The following is an 18829-nucleotide window of genomic DNA, read 5'->3' as shown; positions in this document are numbered from 1 at the left end:
ACAGTATATGATGTCCCTATGATGAAAACTCGATCAATTATTTTACCTAACGTAATAAATCAAATTTTCTAAGAATAACATTTCCAAATAATGACTAGCAATTAACCAATAAAATATTAAGCCAAAACTGTAACTTTGTATCAGATTTTGATTAGATAATTTTTGGTAACCACGAAGAGTGATCTCAGGATATTCTCTTAATACACCAAGTACTGGTTCTACACAGGTAAAGTCTCAAGTCCTGATTTATAAGCTTAAGGGTTTCCAACGCAATTTAAAACTAAGCTCTTGAAAAACTAAGCTTAATGCATCTGCGTAAAGCATCCCATATTGACCTGTGCAGTGCACACAGGCTAATCATGGAAAACACTTTAATTGCAATTGGTTTTTGTTTAAAGGGGACGTGCTTTAAAAGAAAAATTCCATAAAAAAGTGTCGTCCCTAATTAGCCTGTGCGGCCTGCACGGGCTTAACTGGGCTGACTCATTATTGACGTGCATTAAGACCAGTTATCCCTGAGCGGGGTTGTACTGATCTCAAGTAGGTTACTATATACCCCACCTCGTCATGTTCACAGAGTGTGAGTACACAGTATCTTTGCACTCTGAAGGCTGCCTTCAGGTCAGACACTTTCTTGGAGAGAGTCCTTCTAGGCGTAGAGAGTTGATCGGCTGATGACTCACCATCCTTTTCACTCTCTTGTTCATCCGTCTTCTCATCTGTAAGCAAATCACAATGAATTTGAGTAAGATATAACAGATAATTGATAATTTACTACTAAATGTCAGTTGGCATCAAGACTAACACATTCAAAACTTACGATTTGGCCATGGTTCTTGACCCTCCTTCTTTCAATATTGGAAAAAATTAACTCCCAAAACATTACCAGTAGAGAAATTCTTGTTTAAATCGCTCACTCTTTTATTTACGTCAAAGCATTCATTTAATATTATCTTAAAAGAGATCATATAAAGAAATTTTCAGCAAATCAAATCCTCTCCCCTTGGTCCCTTTACTCACACGCTTCAATTTGAGCCTTGTTCTGGGTAACCTTGGGTTGATAAATGTTTGTTAAGTGCCATCCCAGATTAGCCTGTTCAGTTTGCACAGGCTATTAAGAGATGACAATTTGCGCCTCAGTTTGATTTTTTGTAAAGAAGAGACTTCCTTCAAATTAAACATTCCATAATAATTGAAAGTTTTATATCTGATTAGCCTGTGCAGACTTCACAGGCTTATCTGGGATGACAATTTATGCAGTTGCATTAAGCCCTGTTTTACCAGAACGAGGCTCATTTCGTTAGCCCTTGCCATGTGGGCTTCTGACTCTTCCCATCCCTGCATACCTGGGTTCACGTCTTGTTTTGACTTCATGAAGTCTATAACAAACAGCCTCGGGTATGTACCAATCTCTTGGTGCTCGGCATAGAATGCCAGCTGACGTAGCAACTTTCTCTGGGCCAACTCAAATAGCTCCTGTCAGAAACATACCATTACATGGGTAAGAGGCTATGAATACAAGACAAAGATTGGTTAGAGGTTATGAATACAAGACCATCAAGATGTTATAATTTCATTGGAAGAATCAATTAATACATATTTTCTTTTACACATCATCTTGCAACATCATATATAATCAAAATAAAGAGATAATATCATGGCGGTAAAACAAAACTTTAATAATATTTTGACAACACAAGCACAAACGGTTTTTCTTAAGATTTTCAAAAGAAAAAAAAATGTGTTTAATTAATGCGTAAAATAATTAAAATCACTATGAGTACATTTATGGACCAACAGTACATGCAAGAAAATGCATAGCTGATCCAGTATTTGCCATATATTTTGAGAAACATCACATTTAATACTTATATTTTGAAGTATTGATATAAATTATTTTTTTAATGAAAAGATTATTACACATGCACAAATATGTACACAACAATAAAATAACATTCTTCATAACTTTTTTACCTTCTAAAGTTCCTTAAAACTTCAAATTTTTCTGATTGAATGATACCATTTGTTTTTCAAAGAATAACGGAGTCCATAAAATATATGTGACAATTGCTGCCTTGTAAGCCATACATGTAGAACAAAATGCTTTTGGACACACACTCAGAAAGAAATACCGGAAATACGCCACACTTATTTGTAGCACAAAAAGCAACACAAAATGGTTTCAGTACTTGCAAATGCCTTACCGAGAATGAAAGGGCACCATGGCGTAGCTGATATGGTTTCCGACTAGCAACCGGGACATCATGGGTTTGATCCCCACTGGTTCTACCCACGAAACCAACTCGAGAGTGTTTTAATGAGCCTAAGGCTTACATTGGAATCGAGCTAAAATAAAGAGGTTTTAACTTAAACTTACAGAGAAAGAGAGGTTTTTTGTCTCCTCGTTCTGTTTGTTCTTCTGTTGCTTGGTGACAGGTTCGTGATTGAGCTCAGCCGAAACAAGTTCCACCAGCTTCGTGTACGCCATCTCACTCTTCTCCTGGAAACTCACCAGTGGGTATTTAAGGGAGAGCACTCCAACCTGAAAACGTCAAATTATTTGCTTTGTGTCTGCATAGGAACTGGTAAGTCATGAGTTTGATGCCACTGTGAGAGCGTTCTTCAGACACCTTGGAAGTGCTGGTTCTAACAGACTCAAGAGTGTTTCAATAAGTCTTAGGCTTTCAAAGCAATCAATCTAAAATAAGTTATAGTTAAATAAACCTGAAACAAGTGACTTTGGGAAGTGGTCAACATACTGGATGGGTGGGGATTGCTTCAGGGAACTCTGGTTAGCTCCTACCCCACAGCATAAGACCACACAAAAGTTAAATGAAGCACGCTCTGGGAAAATGGGGCTTAATGCATGCCTTTAAGTGTAGTCCCAGATCAGCTGGTGCAGTTTCAGACAACAATTTCTGTCTATATTATATTTTTTGTTTAAATGAAGTATATTCTTAGCAATAACCCTGTATAGGCAGATATTGTCCTTGAAAAGCCTGTGCGGACTGTACAGGCTAATCTGGGATAGCACTGTAGGCACAAGCATAAAGCACTGGTTTCCCAGAGTGAGGCTCAAATATATGAGTAAAAAGCAAATTAATGGGACTTATTCTGCTGCCACAAAAAAGCAGGACCATACAATAGTATAAAATATACACATCTTAAATATTGCCACGAATTCCAATGGAATTGAATATTCTACCAGCTCTTTATCTAGCATCTTTCTCAAATGGAATTTTGAGTCAGAATCTTAAATGGTGAGTATGTTTCCTTGGCAATAGGGTTCCATATATAAGCCCCATTTCAAATGCTTATAAATATTGGTCATTTATCCAACAACAATGAATAGTTCACCATTCAGAACAGTACAAATTCTTTATACATAGGAAGAAAATAATGGAATTACATGTACTACACACCAAAAAAACTTGTTTTATTACTTAATTTTATTGTTATTGTTATTAACATTCAGCTATACAAAAAATTAAGTTATTTCTAACAAACAACTATCCAAATCACAAGATTCCACACTACATAATTCCTAATTCAATGGGGTAATAGATAGATTGAGCCATTTTCTGGGAAACTGGGCTTAATGCATGTGCTTAAAGTGCCAGAATAGCCTGTGCAGTCCACACAGACTAATCAGGTAAAACACTTTTATGGAAGTATCTTCTCAGCAAAAATTCAGTTAAAGCGGAAAGTGTAATCTTTGATTAGCCTGTGAGGACTACACAGGCTAATCAGAGACAACACTGAAAGCAGATGCATAAAGCACAGTTTTACTGCATGCTCGGTACATCCAGTTGAGGTGGAAAGTGTAGTGCACATGAATAAGGCCCCACTGCATGCTCGGTACATCCAGTTGAGGTGGATAGTGTAATGCACATGAATAAGGCCCCACTGCATGCTCGGTACATCCAGTTGAGGTGGAAGGTGTAATGCACATGAATAAGGCCCCACTGCATGCTCGGTACATCCAGTTTAGGTGGAAGGTGTAATGCACATGAATAAGGCCCCATTTTCCTAAAGCAAGGATCATTAAAACAAGAGCACCGCATAACAGGTGCCACGCTGCGGGTGCAGTTGTGAATAAATGAAAGCTTGTCAGAATTTTTTTTTTTTTTTTTAAAGGTCACAGTGACCTTTACCTTTGACCTAGTGACCCAAAAATGGGTGTGGCATGTAGAACTAATCAAGATGCAGCTACATACCAAGTTTCAAAGTTGTAAGTTGAAGCACTTTGATTTTAGAGCCAATGTTCAAAACCTTGACAAAATGTACAGGTTTTAGCATGACCTGGACGACAAGACACAACGAGCTAGCTATGACAATACCTCGATTTTCTCCGAAAACAGCCGAGCTAAAAATCACTGAAATCTACTGTCTGTATACCTCAGTAGACCTCCACCTGCAGCCCGTGCCGACCACAGCGAGGATGATCGGAAGATTGAGGGTGTTGGCGGCGTAGCGGAACTCTGTACAACACGTGGGGGAGTCTGCATACTCGTCTGACACACACACCACCACCACCTTCGCGTTCAGCAAGCCCTCAGCAATGTCATCAAACAGACCATTCTGAAACAAGAATTTTTTATTTTTGTATCACATCTCACTTTACAAGTGGGTTCCTAATGGCCCTTAAAAGCCCACCTAATTTCAAGGTACACAAATTGTCTTCGGCATGATAGCATTTCATTCTGTTTAAGGGGGAGATATATCATATTTATACGCGTAAAATAATATTGTATTAAAGTGTCCAATAAACTGCTCAAAGATTTAAGGAAAAGGAGTGCTAAGTGGTCTGCTAGAATCATACTTTAAGATTTGATATTTACTAAGTTTACAGTGTATTTTAAACATGTCAACATATATACTTTTATAATAAATAATAAACAAGAGCACCGCCTTGCGGGTGCAGACCGCTCATCTATTTTCTTTTTAAAGGTGAAGGGACTATCATTTTCAATCACAAAGGAGGGAGGGGTGGATAGAAGAGGGGTGCATTGTGTGGGGGTGTGGACATTTATTACATTATCTTCCAAAAATGCGAAAAAAAGGAAAAAAAATCGGGGGGGGGGGGGGGGGGGGGGGATTCTTGGGTGCGATGGTTGGACGGTATTTCAAACATAAATAATAAAAATAAATATTTGTGTTTTGTAACCGTTTCAAAAAACATAAATTGGGGGGGGGGGTGAGGTGGGGGGGGGGTTATAGTGTGAGGGTGTGGTGGTTATTTGTGAGATGATCTTAAAAAATAAAATAAAAAAAAAATTTAGGGGGGGGGGGATTCGGGTGGGGGGTGGGGGGAGGGGGGGTGGGGGGGGGTGTTTCTTGGGTGCGATGGTTGGACGGTATTTCAAACATAAAATAATCAAAATAAATAGTTTAGTTTTTTAACCGTTTTAAACAAAAATGGGGGGGGGAGGGGGGGGGGCACGGGCGATGGTTTGGGTGGAGTCTATTATGGTATGTCAGGTAAGAGTAGTTTTGTCAAAGTATCAATCAAATCTAATCATAAACAAAGAAGTTATGGCAATTTTAGCAAAATTTAATAATTTGACCTTGAGAGTCAAGGTCATTCAAAGGTCAAGGTAAAATTCAACTTGCCAGGTACAGTAACCTCATGATAGCATGAAAGTATTTGAAGTTTGAAAGCAATAGCCTTGATACTTAAGAAGTAAAGTGGATCGAAACACAAAATTTAACCATATATTCAAAGTTACTAAGTCAAAAAAGGGCCATAATTCCGCAAAAATGACATCCAGAGTTATGCAACTTGTCCTTTTACTGTACCCTTATGATAGTTTGCGAGTGTTCCAAGTATGAAAGCAATATCTATAATACTTTAGGGGTAAAGTGGACCAAAACACAAAACTTAACCAAACTTTCAATTTTCTAAGTATAAAGGGCCCATAATTCCGTCCAAATGCCAGTCAGAGTTACATAACTTTGCCTGCACAGTCCCCTTACGATAGTTAATAATGGTTGCAAGTATGAAAGCAATAGCTTTGATACTGTAGGAATAAAGTGGACCTAAACACAAAACATAACCAAATTTTCAATTTTCTAAGTATAAAAAGGGCACATAATTCTGTCAAAATGCCAGTCAGAGTTACATTACTTTGCCTGCACAGGCCCATTATGATAGTTAGTAAGTGTTTCAAGTATTTATTTATTTATATTTATTTATTTATATATTTATAGCTTTGATACTTAAGGAATAAAATGGACCTAAACACAAAACTTAACCAAAATTTTCAATTTTCTAAGTATAAAAAGGGCACATTATTCTGTCAAAATGCATGCCAGAGTTATCTAACTTTGCCTGCCCAGTCCCCTCATGATAGTAAGTAAGTGTACCAAGTTTGAATGCAATAGCATTGATACTTTCTGAAAAAAGTGGACCTAAACGCAAAACTTAACCAAAATTGTCAATTTTCTAAGTATAAAAAGGGCACATAATTCAGTCAAAATGCACGCCAGAGTTATCTAACTTTGCCTGTCCAGTCCCCTCATGATAGTAAGTAAGTGTACCAAGTTTGAATGCAATAGCATTGATACTTTCTGAGAAAAGTGGACCTAAACACAAAACTTAACCGGACGCCGACGCAGACGCAGACGCCGACGCCAAGGTGATGACAATAGCTCATATTTTTTTTTCAAAAAATAGATGAGCTAAAAACAATTACAAAATAATGAACAGTGTATTCTAACAATTTCATAACACATTCTTTTATTATAAATAATATGAAAAGTTTTACAAAATAATGTTAATTTAATAAGATTTGTTAACACTGTCAACTGTACTATTATAAACTACAAGGCATTCATAGTTGTGTTCATATCCAGTACATCCTACATATACTTAGCACTGCATAAATCTGCTAATCATTTAAGGAATCTATATGTGTCCAAATATTAATAAAAGCGTAATTATAAGTGTGATGATAATTACAGGGCTGCCGCACTAAAACTGTGTATTTCACTAACAACGCTTCTTATAACACTGTATGCTCAGGCTATGATTTCCAATACAAATCCAGAGGATAAACTGTATACCAGAGATCTGACCTGGTGACATTTTTTGTATCCCACATTGACCAGATTCAAATATGAACTTGATATTATCAATAAAAAACATTTTTACCATATTTACGCTGAGGGTTTTCTAAACTTCTACCTGATGACCTAATATATCGACAAACATGATTTAAACTTGGACTTAATACCATAACATTAACATTCTGACCATGTCCCATCAAGGTTGAGTTATAAATATGGTCCCTTAAGTGTTAACAAGTTTTTTCAAACATTTCAACTGGTAACCTACTCTATGGACACCTATGACTGAGACTCAAACTCTGCCTAGGTTTTGTCCACATTTTTACCAAGTTTCATCAAGATTAAGTAATAAATGTTGAAACTAAAATGTAAAAAAAGCTTTCCTCAGATCTGACCTGAAGACATAGTTTTTGAACGCACATGAACCAGATTCAAACTTGGTCTGGATATTGTCAAGATAAACATTCTGACAAATTTCATCAAGATTGAGTCATAAATGTGGCGTCCAGAGTAGAAATAAGGTTTGTTTAAGATTTGATCTGGTGGCCTACATTTTGACTCAAATGACCTTGATTTTAACCCTTTACCATTAAGAAATGTATTTTTATGTGTTCGTAGTCCATTAGAAAGTTAAATTTAATTCAAGACCTTTCTAACTAAATTCAAGTTTTAAAGTCTTGATTTCCAACCATTAGTTACTGATGAGCAGCAAACAGCATAAAATCTGGACAGAGTGCGAGTTACTCGCTGGCTGTGCTGGTTTTATGCTGGTTGCAAAAGCCATTTTCACTTTACTTCTTATAGGGGAAAAAGGGTTAAATACGATTAGATATTGTCAAGCAAAATATTCTAAACACGTTTCATTTAGATTCGATGGAAAATGTGACCTATAGAGATATAAGGACATGAGGACTGCAATACAAACTTGGGAAGACACGCCAACCTATCAACAAACTGACAAAGTCCCCCCTCAACACCTCCATAAGGGGTTATAATGAATTTAATAGAGATAAAAATGCATTTATCATGGTTCTTTATTGAAAATAAAAGAATTTAAAGTTATGATGTCGCTCTAAAAATAAATTAATCTACTAATCAGCATGATGTTCACCTGTCCCACTCGTTCCACATCGATCCAGCATTTGATGCCTTGGCCCTCAAGGTATTTCTTGATTTCTCGGGGGTCCCCATAGCCCAGGGCACTCTTTATCTCCCTAGAAAAGAACATATTTGAGCTGTGCTCTGTGAAAAAGGAGTTTAATGCATGTGCCTAAAGTGTCTTCCCAGATTAGCCTGTGTAGTCCACACAGGCTAATCAGGGATGACACTTTTTGCCTTTACTAGATTCTTGCTAAGAAGAAACTTTCTTGAAACAAAAACTATCATAAAAGAAACTTTCTTGAAACAAAAACTATCATAAAAGCGGAAAGTGTTGTCCCTGATTAGCCTGTGCAGACTGCACAGGCTAATCTGGGATGGCACTTTACACAAATGCATTAAACCCCTTTTTCACAGAGCATGGCCCATTTGTTTGTTTACTTGGAGTTGTCCCTGTTTCCACCAGTGTTTCAGTCATATAATGGTGGTCAGTAAATAACCTCACATTTTACCTGTGTAAGTTTACCAATAATTACGTGTACCTTCTCATGCAAGTAATAATTGACAACTGCCCTACTTGAATCACCGGTAGAAGAAGAATGACTGTATCAATTTCATTTCACATCCTCACACATGTTATTTGTCTTACCAGGGAATGGAACCTGCAATCTTGTTTACATACATCTTCAGAAAATGTTCATCAAAATCTTCAGAACAATATGAATATTAGTTTGCTGCATAAAATTACCATTAGTGTTGTACAAATAAGGCAATCAGGTTGCTACTTTTATCTAAGAAAATAATAGGTCAAACACAAATCTTTATTGTTGCATATAAAATATTTTAAGTTTTATGGAAATTAGTCATTCCAAAAAATGTCACAAATCCAAGCAGGCTGACTGTCATCTGATCAACCAAAAGTTTATAAATGATGTTACAAGCTACACAACTTAGATGATGTCACATGCTACGCAATTTTATTGATGACATGCACTACACAACTTTGATGATGTCACACACTACACAATTTTATTGATGACATGCACTACACAACTTTGATGATGTCACACGTTACACAATTTTATTGATGACATGCACTACACAACTTTGATGATGTCAAATGCTACACAATTTAAATGATGCCATGCACTACAAAACTTTGATGATGTCACATGCTACACAATTTTATTGATGTCATGCACTACACAACTTTGATGATGTCACACATTACACAATTTTATTGATGACATGCACTACACAACTTTGATGATGTCAAATGCTACACAATTTAAATGATGTCATGCACTACACAACTTTGATGATGTCAAATGCTACACAATTTTATTGATGTCATGCACTACACAACTTTGATGATGTCACACGCTACACAAATTTTATTGATGACATGAACTACACAACTTTGATGATGTCACACGCTACACAATTTTATTGATGACATGAACTACACAACTTTGATGATGTCACACGCTACACAATTTTATTGATGACATGAACTACACAACTTTGATGATGTCACACTTTACACAATTTTGATAATGTCACACTTTACACAAGTTTGATAATGTCACACTTTACACAAGTTTGATAATGTCACACTTTACATAACTTGAAAGACATTACACGCTTGCCAATTGTCACATATTACTAAATTCTAATGATGTCATGCACTACACAACTTTAATATGAAGCCAAAGACTTTTCATGTTAATTTAAAAGAAAACTACTATATTTTACCCTAGATAGCAAAAGTGTCATGCACTTCTACTTTAAATGATTCCCAAAAGACACAAAGTAATGGATCTACCCAGGAAATGGGCTTCAAAGTTGTACAATAAGCTTACAGCTTTTGATAAAAAAAGGATTAAACTAAGAACAAGAGGAAAATAATTTCCGAGTGTTAATAACTGGGTCTTTTATTAACCCTTTTCCACTCAGAAGCCCACTTTGACGCGTTTTTAGTCCCTTACAAAATCAATTTCCTTTCAAAACCTTTCTTACTCAATTCTAGTTTTACAGGCTTCATTTCAACCCAGAAGATACTGATAAGAAGCAAACAGCATACAACTTCAACAGACTGCAAATAACTCGCAGGCTGTTCTGGTTTATCCTGGTTGCATATAGTCATGTTCACTTTGCTTCTAAGCAGGAAAGGGTTTAGTAAAGATGGCATTCTAGCTGCCTCACTCACCGAGTACCCAGGTTGACAGCGACCTGTGAGTTGACCCAGGTGTAGCTGAAGAAGCAAGACGGGATGGGAGCCTTGCCCACGGGTCTGTTAGTCTTAGACGAGATGGCCCCAAGCAGCTCCTCAAACTTGGACTTGTACACCTCCCGCTTGGAGTTGATCATGTTCACAAACACCTGTCCAATTACAGTGAGCAAAGTATAAAACAAAATTTGCCAGCTGATAGCCATGATTTTTAAATAATCAAAATGTATTCATAGTTTGTAACTCAAGAAAAATTATTCTAAAACAGAAAAATGTTGATCCAGGAGAGGAGATGAGACTGGTAACTATAAATCATATTGAGCCATTTGTGATCAATAAAAGCAACATTAATAAAGTTTAAAACCTAAAAAAAAATACTGAAAAAAACATTATTTCATCAGGTGGGCATACACCTTCCACAATATAAATAATTCCACTATCTCCATACCATGTCGGTAAGCAGCATCCCCAGAGGGCCTTTCTGCCATTCAAAATTCTCGCCCACAGCAACCACAACTAGAGGTTTACGCAGCGTTAGCTTGGCGTACTTGAACAGTGTGACACAGTCCTGGTCCTTTGAGTAGTCCACCGACATGAACACCAGAAATACTGCAGCGTCGCTGATTGCTCGAGCCATTTCCTCTGTGGAGGATTTCTCGTTGGGTTTTGGGAACCAGCTTTGAACAAACAGGAAAACGACAATATTTAATTGAGCCTAGTTCTGGGGAAATTGGGCTTAAAGCATGTGTGTAAAGCTGATTCTGTAGTCTGCACAACTAATAAGGAAAACCACTTTCTGTTAAAACTTGGTTTTTGCTATTAAGAGACTTCCTTTAATCAAAAAATACCTTAAAAGCGGAAATTGTTGTCCATGATAAAGTCAGGGACAAGGTTTCATGCACATACATTGAGTCACCTTCTGAGAAAACTGGGCGTAATGCATGTGTGTAAAAAGTCGTCCCAGATTAGCCTGTACAGTCCGTCCGCACAGGCAAATCAGGGACGACACTTTCCGCCTAAATTGGATTTGTGCTGAGAAGAGACTTCATTTTAACGAAAAATGTCATAAAAACAGAAAGTGTCGTCCCTGATTAGCTTGAGCGCAGGCTAATCATTATGCCCAGTTTTCTCAGAACATGACTCCATTCAGCCCTGTTTTCCCAGAGCGAGGCTCAATTGACAAATAAAAGGCTGCAAGTAAGCCTTGTTTGAAATGTGCAGGAAATAATCCATTGGCCCTGAGAATTTTGATAACAACAATGGGAACGGCAGACTTTTGGTTACTTTTGCAATAACCAATGCTTACCCATTAAATATTAAGATTCTACCATGAATTTGTAAATAATTCACCTGTATTATAAAACCTATTGATGGTAAACATTATTATCAATACATAAGCATTTGTCCATTCTTAAAAAGGTCCTTCCCATGACGTCTATACATCATAACAACACATAGACATTCATTAATGACCATCATGCTGCTTTGACACAAATATAGAAATGTAACCTACAAGGGAATAATGTGGTTCTTGTGCAGAATAACCTACCAAGTATTCCTACTTTGTCTACAAGCCAATTAGTGTCATGTAGAGTTAACAATGACTCAAGGGATAAAGGCAGAACTGATTTATTTGATTTCTTAATGTTGAGAATTTAACATTCAATTCCAGCAACAGTATTCATGCAACTCTCATGGGTTAAAGGCAGTGGCAACATTATGCTCAGAAAGTTATTTTTGTAATTTTTTAAATAAAAATTGGCAAATAATTGTGCAGCACGGTTGTCCATTAATAAGTCATATTTGATTTCTTTCTTGCAGCAAAAAGCGGAGTACGAGGTCATTAATGCAACGTGTGTTTATGTTACCATTTGTATCCTGCCTTTGTAAGGTCCTCATACACTGTAGCAGGGTGAATGACCGAGGCACGATTGCTCGGGGCATTCTTTGCACAGTAGGACATGAAAATATCTGGATAACACAACACAATAATTATATATCTGACCAGAACATGACTTTTTTTTCTTGCATATAATAGACTTTTCTCACCACAATGTGGAAGTACAAAAAGATATTAAATTTAATTCGAGTTGATACACTTTGCTATAGTATATAGAAGATATATAAGTAGATCCCAATTTACAATTGAATTCAGTTGATCATTATAATAGTAGATTTTTTAACCATTTAAAATTTGTCCAAAATTGATAAGCTAACCTCAAGATCAAACAATATGTTATAGAATCATGATAAGTTCAATTATTAAGACTATGATATTAAGTTATTACCAATTGGCATTTCCAGTAACTCAGTGACTTAGGTCACATAAAATTCAATGCCTTAGGTTACACATAACTCAATGTAATATAGGTTACACCTCACTCACCTGCAGCCAGGTCTTTGCGGAGATCACGCAGGCTACGGATGGACTGAACAAGGTGAAGGTCAAAGTCGCTGTGGCTGTCAGGGGGCATGCACGCTGAAATATAAAAATAATGTTATTTTATTACATGTATTTAAGCTTAAATTTATAAATTTACTCCAAATGGCTGCTTGTTTCAAAATATTTTGGTTTAAAGGGTCACTATAAAAAAAGTTTCTTTGGCAGAAACAGTTCTTTTGTGTCATTTGCAAGACCTTCAGAATTCCAGAATGCTCTCAAAACGCAGACCAAAACCAGGAATACTGGAAATGTTAAAGAAGTGTGCACTTGTATTTGCAAGTATATTGAAACAAATCTCAATCCCTATTAAAGCGTCTTGTAAAAAAGAAAATTACTGAGCATTAAATGCTATACATTAACAAACCCCATCCCTGAAACTCTTTAAAAACAAGAGCTGTCTCCATAGTATAACATATGCCCCCCATAAACGCTTTGATAGAAGTTATGAGCATGTTTCAAAACCTAAACGCATATTTCGAAACCAAAACGCGGACCATAAGTTCAAGGTCAAGGTCAAAGGGGTCAAAAATTTTGTGCATATGGAAAGGCCTTGTCCATATACACATGCATACCAAATATGAATGTAACATCTGAAGCGACATAGAAGTTATGAGCATTTTTCGAAACCTCAACACAAAGTGTGACGGACAGACGGACAGTGCGATCACTATATGCCCTCCTTCAGGGGCATAAAAAGCATTATATTCATTAACAAGACAAAGGTGTATGCCTAGTCTTCTATCTGATTCCACCTTTTCCATAAAAGTATGCCAGGAAAAAGGGTTTGAAGCAACCAAAGAATTGCTGAGGCAACAAAAATGCAACACTCTGGAAAAATCGGGATAAATACTTGTGTATATAGTATTGTACCAGATAAGCCTGTGCAATATGCACACTTTCTTTACATTAAAGGAGACTTCATTTACACACAAAAATCCATCAAGGAAGATGTCATACCTGATAAGCCTGTGCAGACTGCACAGGCTAATCTGGAAGACACTTTACATACAAGCATTAAGCCCAGATTTGCGCTAAAAAACCTACAGCTTTCTAATTAATGCATCCTCGTTATGACAAACCTTGCAGGTCTACGCATGACGTCACATGGAAGTAGGTGCCACACTGAAGGAACGGGGACTTCAATGCGATGGCTCGACGAATTGTGGAGGCAGAAAACATGTGCTGCTCCTTAGCTCCCTGTAATATCATGACATGTATGGCAAGCCATGAAATGTTAAGTCATATTTGAATTGGCATTTTGCATTTTAACTTTTTCATGCAGCATTTTTCAATGCATTACAAATAGTCTGTATTTAAACGTATTATATATTAATAATAATTATTTTCATAAAAGAATATACACACAATTTAGATCATAACATATTGTCAGGCACTATAAATACATCCTGAAAATTGTTTAGAGAGATTAACTCATGCAATGATTTCAAACAATAAAAGATCACATTTATCTTAAACATAAATCACTTGTGTATATATATCTAAAAAGAAACATCCATAAACATAAACAATTGCGAAAACAGGGTTTAATGCACGTGAGAAAAGTGTAGTCCCAGATTAGCCTGTGCAGTCCAAAAACTGATTTTTGCTAAGAAAGCACTTCCTTTAATGATACCTAAAAAGGGAACAGTGTTGTCACTGACATTGTGACAACACTGTACACAAATGAGTCGCGTTCTGAGAAAACTGGGCATAATGCATGTGCGTAAAGTGTCATCCCAGATTAGCCTGTGCAGTTCGCACAGACTAATCAGGGACGACACTTTCCGCCTAAACTTGATTTTCGGCAAGGAGGGACTTCCTTGAAACTAAAAATACCATAAAAGCGGAAAGTGTCGTCCCTGATTAGCCTGTGCGGACTGCACAGGCTAATCTGGGACGACACTTTACGCACATGCATTAAGCCCAATTTTCTCAGAACAAGACACAAATGTGTTAGACCCCATTTTCCCAGAGAAAGACTCTTTTCTTTTAAAGTCACATACGATTTTCAGGCAGTCAGGACACGGTATCTGGTAGTCGTATGTGACGCCCCTGAATGACTCTGATATGAGCCCCTCAAACACTTCATGCACCAGGAAGATGATGTTCTCTGGACGCGGTCCCTGAACGCGCAGGATCAGCTCAGACTCTCTGGGGCAAGATGCACACATAAAGACAGTCAATGCATTGTCTGGGAGATGTTTGATTTATTTAACCTTTAACCACTTAGATACGTATTTTGACACATTTGTAGTCCCTTTGAAATAACATTGAATAAAAGACCTTTCATACTAGATTCAAGTTTTAAAGGCTTCATTTCCAACTCTTAGATACTGATGAGCAGCAAACAACATGTAAACCTGAACAGGCTGTGAGTTACTCGCAGGATGTTCTGGTTTTATGCTGTTTGCACATAGCCATTGTCACTTTGCTTCTGAATGGGAAAGGGTTAAGCACATTATGTCAAAGTCTCTTACAAGTCACCAGACAATACAGGGATCTATTTACATCCTGTTATGTTAATAAACCATATAAACACTTGATCCATTGTACTTCATAAAGAACAGTTTTGTGGAGAATGTGCTTGATCATTTAGATAGATTATTCAGCCTACGTTTAACAATATTTACAACTTACCAACACATACTTATGAATTCCATCAGCATAAATTAAATGATTTGAACTGCATTCTTTAGATATTCCTACACATTTTTGTTTGTGCAAGTGTTTCACGAGACAGATGACAGCTTCACAGTAAGTTACTGGGGGTATTGTTTTGTCTCTTAAATTCAATGAAATATTGGAAGCTAATGTATTAATGATAACATTATTTAATTACTATTCAAGCTGCATTCTGGGAAACCTGGGCTTAATGTATGTCCTTTAAGTGTTGTCCACGAATAGCCTGTGCAGTCTGCACAGGCTTATCTGGGACACAACTTTCTGCCTTTATGTTTGTTTCGTTTTAAGGTAGATTCTTTGCAGCGGATAAAAGTTTTGGCGAAAAGTGTTGTCATTTTGTGTTCCTGCATTAAGTCCCATTTTCCAGAGTGCAGCTCAATAATTTGAGTCCTGTTTTGAGAAAACTGGGCATAATGCATGTGCGTAAAGTGTCGTCCCAGATTAGCCTGTGCAGTCCGCACAGGCTATTCAGTGCAACACTTTCCGCCTAAATTGGATTTTTGCTAAGAAGAGACTTCATTTAAACAAAAATGTCATAAAAGCGGAAAGTGTCGTCCCTGATTAGCCTGTGCGGATTGCACAGGCTTATCTAGGATGACCATTTACGCACATGCATTATGCCCAGTTTTCTCAGAACACGACTCAAATTATACTCAGGCATAAAAGTAGGTGTCAGATAACTGTTGCTGAGTTCCAATGACGTCATCTAAGCCTCACCTGGTCTGCTGCAGTAGTGCCACATGAGAGTTCTTCTTGAGGTACGAGCCTCTTTTCCAGATAAGGGCGCTGTCCGAGATCTGGTGCAGACGTACCTAAACATGTGAGGAGACATGGGTGAATTAGTCAGAAGGTGCTGCATGAGTAATCAAATAGCTGGTGCAGTGGTCTCGCAGTAGTGACATTGTGGGTTATGTTTGAGAAATAATAACATGAACAAGATCACTACAGTTAAATGTTATGAAAAATCTGGAATACTTTTTTCATGTACGAAAAAGGTTGTAGCACAGATTGTGACCATCATGGTAGATAGAATTATATTATATTCTCTTATAAATCTGCCAACATGCCATGTTTACGGATTATTATGTAGCATAGTATGTGTACCCATTTGCAAGCAATGCAAAATATTAGTTCAAAAACAACCACAATCGCTGCATTATTTTTATTTTTTTCTAGTATAATTGTTTTGAAAACATAACTCTGCAACAAAGATTCCCAAGTAAAACCCCACCGCTACTTGTTGAACACCTGTGCCCATATTCACCAAACAATTCTTAGACTTAAGTCTAAGAATAAAGAATATTCTTTAAATTGATATATTCAATAATTGCTTACATGTTGAGTGAAACTTGGCATTAAACACCTCTATCTATATAATTTTTATTTATAACATTTTGTTAATGACATAATCACCAGTGGAGGCCTGTATATATTCAATCATTGAACACATGTTTCTTGGTTCCAAGTCTATTCTTTATTCTTAAGTCTAAGAATGGGTTGGTGAATACGGGCCCAGCCCTTTAACAATCCTCATTTTGTTCATACCTGTCCTCTGTTAAAGAGGCCTGCAGGCAGGTAGTCAAACTTGTAGATCATCTTGTTCTCCTTGATAGGCGAGTCTTTATCCAGATCCTCCCAGTGAAGCTGAAAAACAAGAACGTCTGCCTTAACAAACACAAGAATAGCTGCCTTAGCAACACACACAAATGTCTGCCTTAACAAACACAAGAATGGCTGCCTTAGCAACACACAAGGATGTCTGCCTTAACAAACAAAAAATGGCTGCCTTAGCAACACACAAGAATGTCTGCCTTAACAAACACTAGAATGACTGCCTTAGCAACACACAAGAATGGATGCTTGAACAAACACAAGAATTGCTGTCTTAGCAACACACAAGAATGGCTGACTTAGCAACACACCAGAATGGCTGCCGTAGCAACACATTATAATGGCTGTCTTTACAAACACATAAGAATGACTGCTCTAACAAAAACAAAAATGGCTGCCTTAGCAACACATAATAATGGCTTCCTTACCAAACACATAAGAATGGCTGCCCTAACAAACACAAGAATGGCTGCCATAGCAACACATAATAATGGCTGTCAGTACAAACACATAGGAATAGCTGCCCTAACACACACACGAATGGCTGCCTTAGCAACACACCATAATGGCTGCCTTAGTAACACCAAGAATGGCTGCCTTAACAAACACATAAGAATGGCGGCCCTAACAAACACAAGAATAGCTGCATTAGCAACACATAATAATTACTGTGTTTACAAACACATAAGAATGGCTTCCCTAACAAACACGAGAATGGCTGCCTTAGCAACACACACAAATGACTGCCTTTGCAATACACAAGAAACGCTGCATCTGCAACACACTGAGGTTTGTCTTAAAGCTTAAATGCTGGATCATGATTAACAACCCTTTTTTTTAAATAAAATAAGTCTTAAAAACAATTCCTAGACAACAGGTAACACAAAAAGTTAACAAATGGTATTTTGTGTGATCCTTATCTCTTTAGGCCGTGCTCTATGAAAAGAGGCTTAATGCATGTGCGTTGAGTGTCCTCCCAGATTAGCCTGTGCAGTCCACACAGGCTAGTCATGGAGGACACTTCCGCCGTCACTTTATTTTTGCTCAGAAGAGTCTTTCTTTAAACAAAAAATATCATAAAAGCGGAAAATGTCAAAGACGACACTTTACACACATGCATTAAACCCCTATTTCACAGAGCACAGCCACTTTTCTTTCTAAATAACTCGACCTGTAAGTGACAATGATTAACAGACTGACATGGCACTTTGACACTTATGCCGAGCATTACAAATCAATGCTGACCTCTGATCTCCATTCATGACCATCAAGTTAAATGTGATTTAGTTCTTGTGGGCCACAATTGATGTGCTATGTCATTTTGAAATCTTTGATTGCATGGTAAATTAAAAAAACAGAAAAGCTTAATTTCAATACACTTTTAATTTTTTCCGTAAAAAAATATCCTTAAATGTAACTGCAAACTGTCTCATGAAGATTGACATTTGTTCCAAATGATTTTGTTTGCATGCTGAAAGTATGCAGTAGAGAAACAAGAGCTGTCTCCATCGGAAGACATATGCCTCCCAAAAATGCTTTTTCGAAACCTAAACGCAGAATTTGAAACCTAAACACGGATCCCAAGTTCAAGGTCAAAGGGGTAAAAATGTGTGTGCGTATGGTAAGTCCTTGTCTATATACACATGCATACCAAATATGGAGGTTACATCCTGAAGGGACATAGAAGTTATGAGCAT

At 37.1% G+C, this 18829-nt stretch overlaps 1 protein-coding gene across 1 annotated transcript in view; it reads right to left on the bottom strand.

Annotated features, from left to right (window-relative positions):
- Window positions 1–18829, bottom strand: part of LOC127835873 (uncharacterized) — a 174228-nt gene that overhangs the window by 132350 nt on the left and 23049 nt on the right. Inside the window, exons 20-32 of the mRNA XM_052362298.1 lie at window positions 17067–17165; window positions 16239–16333; window positions 14843–14990; window positions 13919–14036; window positions 12783–12875; window positions 12265–12367; window positions 10845–11073; window positions 10376–10548; window positions 8180–8282; window positions 4399–4581; window positions 2378–2542; window positions 1347–1476; window positions 562–719 (exon numbers count right to left, since the gene is read on the bottom strand). Coding sequence (XP_052218258.1) covers window positions 562–719; window positions 1347–1476; window positions 2378–2542; window positions 4399–4581; window positions 8180–8282; window positions 10376–10548; window positions 10845–11073; window positions 12265–12367; window positions 12783–12875; window positions 13919–14036; window positions 14843–14990; window positions 16239–16333; window positions 17067–17165 — 1797 coding nt within the window. The remainder of the gene's footprint in view (window positions 1–561; window positions 720–1346; window positions 1477–2377; window positions 2543–4398; window positions 4582–8179; window positions 8283–10375; window positions 10549–10844; window positions 11074–12264; window positions 12368–12782; window positions 12876–13918; window positions 14037–14842; window positions 14991–16238; window positions 16334–17066; window positions 17166–18829) is intronic.

Source organism: Dreissena polymorpha, chromosome 6 (assembly GCF_020536995.1).
Source record: "Dreissena polymorpha isolate Duluth1 chromosome 6, UMN_Dpol_1.0, whole genome shotgun sequence".
NCBI classification, from domain to species: Eukaryota; Metazoa; Mollusca; class Bivalvia; order Myida; family Dreissenidae; genus Dreissena; species Dreissena polymorpha.
The sequence above is the reverse complement of the archived record's forward strand: the minus strand, read 5'-3'. Positions and strand labels throughout refer to the sequence as shown.